Source organism: Halichoerus grypus, chromosome 10 (assembly GCF_964656455.1).
Source record: "Halichoerus grypus chromosome 10, mHalGry1.hap1.1, whole genome shotgun sequence".
In the NCBI taxonomy this organism is placed as follows: Eukaryota; Metazoa; Chordata; class Mammalia; order Carnivora; family Phocidae; genus Halichoerus; species Halichoerus grypus.
In genome coordinates this window covers 83,805,809-83,813,598 of record NC_135721.1, presented here as the reverse complement: position 1 = coordinate 83,813,598, position 7,790 = coordinate 83,805,809, and the positions used below count along the sequence as shown (strand labels likewise).

Below are 7,790 nucleotides of genomic sequence, written 5' to 3'. Positions count from 1 at the left end.
TTAACAATGTTTATAGTTAGAGAAAAAAGCTGGCTCTGCCTTTTTAAAATGTAAGGAACAATTCTGCTGGAAAAACCACATGATGTATAAATGAATAGGCATGGCTGTGTTCCAATAAAACATTGTTTAAGAAAACAGGCGGTGGGCAGAATTTAGCCATGGACCATAGTTTGCCAACCATAATACAGAACATTTCCAGCATTCCAGAAGCTTCTCTCATGTCCCTTCCCAGTCAGAGGTTACCACTATTCTGACTTCTGTCTCTGTAGTTTGGTTTTACCTGCTAACACCTGTATTATGCACCTCTATGAACGTTTTATTTCACAATTTAATATCAAGTCTTGCTTAATAAAAGGGATTATAGAGCCAGTCAGAAATACCTGCAGTGTCATGATTCCCAACTGATAGCTGAGTAGGGTGGGGCTGGAGACAGACCCAGATTTTGTGTGTGGTTGGACTCAAACTTCAAACTCTCTCCTCCAAGTCTGTCCAGGTTCTTGGATGTGTTTTTTTGTTTTTTGTTTTTTTTTTTAAGATTTTATTTATTTATTAGAGAGTGCGAGTGGGCACGAGCGGGGGCTGGGCAAAGGGAGAGGGAAAAGCGGGTTCTGTTGAGCGGGCCTCAATCCCAGGACCCTGGGATCATGACCCGAGCTGAAGGCAGTTGCTTAACTGACTGAGCCATCCAGGTGCCCCTTGGATGTGTTTTTAGATTAAAATTTTTCATCAAATTTGGGGAAGTTTTCAGCCATTCTTCAAGTATTTTTTCTGTCCCTTTTCTCTCTCCTCCTGATGCTCCTATTCATTATACATATGTTGGTTCACTTAAGGCTATCTCACATTGCTCTGAGGTTAATTTTTCTTCATTTTTCCCATTTTTCAAATTTCATAATTTCTGTTGGTCTATATTCAAGTTCACGGATTTTTTTTTTTTTTTTTTTTCTTCTCTCAACTCAAATGTATGATCCCCTCCAGTGAATTTTCCATTTTGGTGATTATACTTTTCAGTTCCACAATTTCCATTTGATATTTTTATAGCACTTATCTCTTTATTGGTGTTCTCTGTTTGGTGAGCATTGCTATCATACATGTTCCTCTAATTCTTTGAACATGTTTATATGTTTGGCCAGTGTTTGGTTAGAGGGTCTGCTTAAGCACTTTGAGCTAACGAGACTTCTGCTCTTTGCTGATGATCTGTGTGTGGCGTAGAGAATGCTTTCGAATCCACTCCATGTCCCACTCTCTTTGCTCCTGAGTGGGTGTGACCCAGTCCATGCCCACAGTCTCCTGGACACCCAGTGATAAATGGGATCCCAAGAGGGCTCTTCCTAGCTGTCTCTTTCCCTGGCTCTCTGTTAAACTTCTGGCTGGTGTGCCATTTTTGCCTTTTGCTGCACGTATCACATAGCTAGCAGCCCCCTCTCAACTGCTTGCCACCAAAATCTCCATTGTTTTTGATAATCTGCCTAGGCACAGATTCCTCCATTCTTGGTACCAAATAGTCCCTTCCTGCAGAGCTGCTGAGCTACTAGTTCACGGAGCTGCCACTCCCACCCACACCTTGGGTCTGGACAGCGTCTTGCTTCTCCTGGAGCAACACTTCTCTACGAGTAAGTGCTGGATAGGGAAGGCTGGTATTCTTCTTAGCAGAATGTGCCAACATCATCCTAATAAATGTCTTCACACAGTCCTATTCCTAGGAGCATGGTAGCCTCTGGTCTTTTCAGATTTCCCCTTTTAATGTGGAGCCTCCACCCTATGGGCAGGGTGCAACAGGAGTGATCAGAGCCCCAGGATTTTCAGACTGTCATGCCTGAGGCACAGCCCTAGACCAGTAGGAGCCCTTACCTTCTTAGAGTAGAGCTTCTGTCACGTGAAACTGGGGGTGGGGGTGGGATGGATCAGTCCATGGCTCAAGTGCCATAGACTCTCACTCTTCTTATTAACATGTCGATTTTCCTGAATGTTTCTCCATTTGCCGCACACCTTTAGGATAATTTTCTAAGATTTGAAGGTATTTATTTGGTATGTTTTACACATGCACACACACACCATTTTCCCAGTTAAATGGTTGTCACACTGGGAAGACAGTCACTGAGCTCTGCACACCACCATCCTGCAGTTGCCCCCCCCCCCCGACCCCCGCCACACTTTGTTCTTTGAGCCTTGGCTGGGCTGCTTGGGGTCTAGCCTCTGCATGTGTGGTTCACTTGTCAGCCAGAGATGGATAGGGTCTTCATACAAAGAACTTGGAGTTCTTTTTCATTCCATTTTCCCTCTTAACTTTCCAGATGTTGTTTGTCCCAAGCTCTGGCCTCTGGCTCTTCAAGCCATTTAAGACTGCAGGTTTTCTAATGGAGTTTTAGCTCCCCTTTTGGGCCTGGCCTTGGGTAAAAGCCATAAAAATGGGAAACCTACCCATTGCCATTTTCTTCTTCAAGTGTCCACTCCCCTCCCAATTATTCCTGCCTTGGATCATGCCCCAGTGTTTTCAAGTCTTAAAAATATTTTGTCCAGAAGATTACTGGAGTCCAATAGGAGCTACTTACTAGAAGTGGAACTCCCCCCTTCCATTAATTTAAGGTCAGGTGCGTCCGGTGTGTCTGTGGTTCTAATAAGGAACAGGTAAGGTGTTCCACAATGACATTTCCAAAGCTTTTACCTTTTTGTTTTGAATTTTGTTATTTTTCCTTTAAAAAGCACACCTGCAAGAATGCTTTCACTAAAACATGACGTAGGAGAAGGCAAGACAACTACTGAGCCATGGAGTTCTCTGAAGGCCTGTCTCAGACATCGTCAGACACTTCTCACATGGTCCAGCACTCAGATGAGGAAACTGCCTTCACACATGCTCAGCATGGCTGGGACCTGATTTCCACCAGATTTTTCTGTTGCACGGCCTATTGTTTTATGGTACTGCACTGTCTTAGAAAACTAAGGACAAAAGTCACTACTGTTAGCATTCTTAAAAGGGAAATATGCAATGCCCTAGCTCATAAATTGGGCAGTGCTTTCCAATTGTATACCGTGCTTTCACAGATGGTTTTACAGACAAATGCCAAACTAGGAGCTCAGATCTTTATAGCTGGGAGTCTCTCTCTCTCTCCTCTCCTTTCAGAAACAAACACTGAAGGCTTCCAAAGCATGCCCTAAATTGCTAGGGTATCAGGAATACGCAGATGAGCAAGAGGTCATCTCTAGGCTCGAGGTGCTTGTATCCTTTTGTGATCCTTCACTTTATGGATGAGAAAGCAGGTCAGGGTAGGATAGGGACCCGTGGCAATGGGAAAGCACCAAGCTCTGTTAAGAAAAGTGACCCCCAAACTGCTTTCACTGTCATTAGTTCATATTCTGCTGCTCTTACTCTAGAGTTTCTGTTACTGCATCCAATGCAGAGCATTAAATTCTGAGAGAAAGAGAGTTTGGGAGAGAGGAACAAAGAGAAGGGAGCCAGGAAGAGGTTGTGGTGCTGACTGAAGGCTTTCTTTGAAATGAAAGGTGTGATGGATCTCCATGAACGCTGCCCCAGTCCGTCTGAACTTGCACTTCATACAGTGATCAGTGGAACATACAATAAAGTGCTTTATACCACCATGCTCAGAATTTCAATGTTTAATCATTATTTCACACGCTGTGTGTGGCCAAGGATTTTGTTCTGGATAACTTTATTGTAAGCTATATGATCTTGCTCTAGGTCTTACATGACAGGAAGCTACACAGTTGTAAATGCCCACTCTTCATTATCTCATGTAGTTTGGAAAACTCAAGTTCGTGACATGTTAATTGCACTTAAAAATTAAATACGCAGTGAAAGAAAGATACATGTATAAAGATGTCATTCAAAAGGATTTTTACACTTGGATTTGCCTTGCTTGATTACAAAAATTCAACACCATCTTCCTACCGAGGAAGGGTTTACAGAAGGGTTTCCTCCTTCCCTGGGACTGAGCTAGTACAAAGGATTAAAGGTTTTAAACAAACGTGACTATCACTGAGAAGCACAAGAGGAAAGTCTCAGCGCGGCGGGTGGAGACCAGACACAGTACTGCCTGGTGGAGGACGAGTGTGTCCAAATGCGTGCGCGTCGCAAGCAGCTGTGCGGGCTTCAGATGTCCTTCCCGCAGTCAGGGCACAGGATGTCGTCTCTCTCTGTGAGGAAGCCTCGCCCCACCAGTGAGAGGGAGCACTTCTTACAGTTAAAACAGTCGTTGTGCCACTGCCGTTCCTCAAAGGAGATGTACTTCGTGCCACCAAGTCCTGTTAACAGAGAAGAAAGAACACCGGGGTGGAGAGAGAAAGGCAACATTGCTGGGTAGAACCAGGCCCCCAGGACCAGCGAAGGAATTCTGCTTTGAGCCACTTCAAAGCTGGATTGTGTAGTCTGGAGAGCGTGAGTTTCTAATGGCTGGGTGCTGGCGATCCACCCGTAAATCAGACACCCTGCACACCCTTGAAGAGCTCGTCAGGGTCAGCAGGGACAGCTATATAAACTGGGTCCGAAACGACATGATCAGTGCTATAATTATGGAGGGGTGATGGTGTCTCTTTGTCTGTTCCACGAGAATGAAACTCCAGGAGATATGGAGCTGACTTCTCATTCCTTCACTGGCTGCCTCATGTCTGCTGCTCAAGTGTTTTGTGACTTAATCAATGAGGTGCTGAAGGGAGGGAAGAGGAAAATACTAATTTGCTCTGGAATGGCCAGGAAAGGCCTCACAAACGAAATGGCCTGTGGATGTGGGGCATGGACGTTCTTGCAGAAAGAATATCACGTGATAAGCTATAGAAGCATGGACTTAGGTGTGAGAGGGGGAAGGTGGGCTGCTAAGGTGGGTGGGAGCGAATGACGGTGTGTGGGCAGTAGAGAAGACCATCTCAGATTTTAAACAAGAAAAGTAGTAACTCAGTTCGGTGCTTGACTCTTGCCTGATGACTAATTCTCATCAAATGTTTAAGGTACACTGGCCTCCTATAACAATATGGTTGCTTGGTCCTGCCACTGAGCCACCAGAAATCAATTGGAACCGAATACACAGGGTTGTTCAGAGTTGTGATCGATTCTGGTGAAATCTGGATCATGAATTCCAATTACAAAGAGTTCTTTCCAGAAATAATGGTTCAATCTACCACAGTAAAAAGAAAGCAACCATACTGACCGCTCCATTTATAACGGCTTGAAGTCTCAGGCTAGCCTGAGTAGTCTGGAACGCACCAAATAGCTAGATCCTTGTGTAACGGAATTGGCTAGGCTGACGTGGGGCCTTGTCTTTCACCTGGGGGAGACCTGCGAGCTAGTCCCCCTCAGCTAGTTAGAGACTGGAGCAGCGCAAGTTCAGTGCTCCTTCCAGTGCCACCTCAGCCCTGTGGCAGGTGGGGAACGCACTGGCAGAGCTTTTCGGCTCTCTTTTCCTCAATATCCCACAGCTTTAAAAGCAGAGCTACACCGAATGTGCAACGCTACTAAAACACTGTCTTTACACATCCCGGACTCCTAAGGGCTGTGATCACATAGCTCCTGCGCTGGCCGTGAGGCAGCACCAAGCCAATGATTTAGGCCCGTGGGTCTCAAACTTCCCTGCAGACTTGAATCACCTGGGAAGCTTTTCAAGCTTCATCAGTCACCCAGGTCGTAGCCCCTACCAATTAAATCATGACCCAGGCAGCAGTAATTTTTTAAGCTTCCTAGGTGTTTTGAATATGTAGCCAAGTTTGAAAACCAGAGGTTTAGGCAACACTTGATTTAGGGGCAGGGACTGCAAAAAAGGTAGTTGTTTTTCTTCTCAGTACTGAGCAAACTGAAAAGCCGAGAAGCGGCTGGGCTGCCCCAGCATTTCTGCCATTCCATGTTTCTCCTTTCTCTCACCTCTGATAAGTCCTGCTACATTGGAGACCTGGGGCCGGGAGAGGATGAAGAAGGATGTTAGTGGGAGGTGCTGTGTCGGGTGCCGTCCCAGGGGACCGCCTCCTTTTAGACACTCACTGTTTCCTTGAAATGCCAACCAACGGGGCAAGTCACAGAAATGAGAGCCAAAAACAGCCCAAGGAGGACAAATCCTCCCAAAGGTGAGAGGCATACACAGTCAACTATTGTTATTTGAGGTTTACAGCCAACAGCCCCAGAACTCCAGCCTGAACAGAGCTCATCTAACAGGTGCATTTACTCCGGGAGGCACCTCACAGCCTGCCTCTGCTTAGGAACACAGACAGCATGTCCGTACTGCCCCTTGGGAGCCATTTTCAGCAGCAAAACTGCCAACAAAAAGCACAAAAATGCAAACAACATGGCGCTAAACAGACCATGAAGAGGACCCTTGGTTATAAGATGAGAACTGAAATGAGGAGGCAGAGGGTCCCCCTGCCTCACCTCCGCTGGGAGCACACACATCAGATGACTCAAATGTTTCACCAATCTGTGGGTGTCTGGGAATGACCATGAAAGTAACTCGAGTGTTGATTTTGGAGTTACAAATAAATGTTAATGAGTGGGCGGATTTGCAGATCTGAACTCTTGAGTACGGAGGACTGACTGTATTTATGTGTGAATTTTGCATCACTGCACACAGAATGCTGGGAAGTAGAACTTCAGATTCATTTACAAAAATCATTTAAATTTTGCTAAAGAGAAAGTGCTAAGTAAGGATCTATTAAAAATCCAATCTAAAGTCACAATCTCATGTAATTGTTTGGGGATTTGGCTACAAGTACATTTTAGCTGCAATTTCAAAATTCCTCTGTAAGTTCCAGAACATTAGTCTCTGTGTTTCAGAGAAGTAACTCTCCTCTTTTGGAGGAAAGTGTCCACTGTTTTCCTCATGTTGTGTTCTTTTTTTTAGTGCTACCATGGGAATAACAACACATTTCTGATACTTTACATTTAAAAGTGCTTTTATCTAGATTATATTGCTTTATAAAGTTTAACATTATAAACATTTACTTCCATAGACGTTACCGTGAAAACAGCATTCAAGATTGATATGTTAGGGGAAAAGACTGCATTTCTTCCCTCCGAATGATTCCAATCTGGTATATAAATGGCTGGAATCGGGTTAACAGAAAAATTTAAATGCTGTGCTTCTTTTCTTTATATTTTAATTTCATATGGAATTATGAGCTCTGGATTACACATGAAAGGATGATTTTGGTGACCTGGGGCTTCCTACATGGGGCGAGTTGGCTGAGGGAGGTGCACCCAGTTCTAGACCCGAGGAAAAAGCGAGTCAGGGCAAGCACACAGCGGTTGTAGAATGCGTGTGCACTTACACTACAGTGCTGCATGGGGACGCCATTTGGCTATTACATGGGTCCGCCATCTGCCATTGACAGGGATCAGCCAGTCACCTGAATGTGGCAGAGCTGGGAATCCCACGTCCCGCTACTTTGCCTGTGTCCTTACGGAACTCTCTTTCCCTCCGGCCCAGTCACGGATTTGTGTGGTGATGCGTGCTGCACGTTTACAGGCCTGGAGTCTGAGCAGCCATCTGTCCTCCACACTCCGTTTCTTGGCATGTCTAATAGTTTCGTACAATGCCGGTCTGCAGCCAACCAGACTTTGGGCTGTCACTCTGCCCGCGCCTTTGGGGGATAAGAAAGAACCACCTAGAATGTTGCCCTCCGCCCTCGTGTAGCTATGGCCTTGTGGTCGGCAAGTCCCTCTAAGATGCTAGGGAGCACCTTTATTATTCTTTTTTTTAAAGATATGTTCATTTTGAGAGAGAGAGAGGGACTCTCAAGCTGGCTCCACACTGAGGGTGGCGTCCCACACGGGGCTGGATCTCACCACCATGAGACCC

The 7,790-nt window shown here is 45.4% G+C and overlaps 1 protein-coding gene and 1 long non-coding RNA gene across 6 annotated transcripts in view; one reads left to right on the top strand and one right to left on the bottom strand.

The window, feature by feature from the left end:
* On the top strand, positions 1 to 3,603 carry LOC144379242 (uncharacterized). Its single transcript, XR_013441889.1, has 2 exons — positions 1 to 1,610; positions 2,701 to 3,603. It is a non-coding gene; the product is annotated as an uncharacterized LOC144379242 (long non-coding RNA).
* The window catches only part of FHL2 (four and a half LIM domains 2), a 64,871-nt gene continuing 60,678 nt past the window's right edge, over positions 3,598 to 7,790 (bottom strand). For all 5 annotated transcript variants that reach the window (XM_036096565.2, XM_036096570.2, XM_078056713.1 and 2 more), the window contains one exon: positions 3,598 to 4,257. In XM_036096565.2, the coding sequence (XP_035952458.1) occupies positions 4,106 to 4,257 (152 nt within the window). In that variant the 3' untranslated portion in view covers positions 3,598 to 4,105. The remainder of the gene's footprint in view (positions 4,258 to 7,790) is intronic.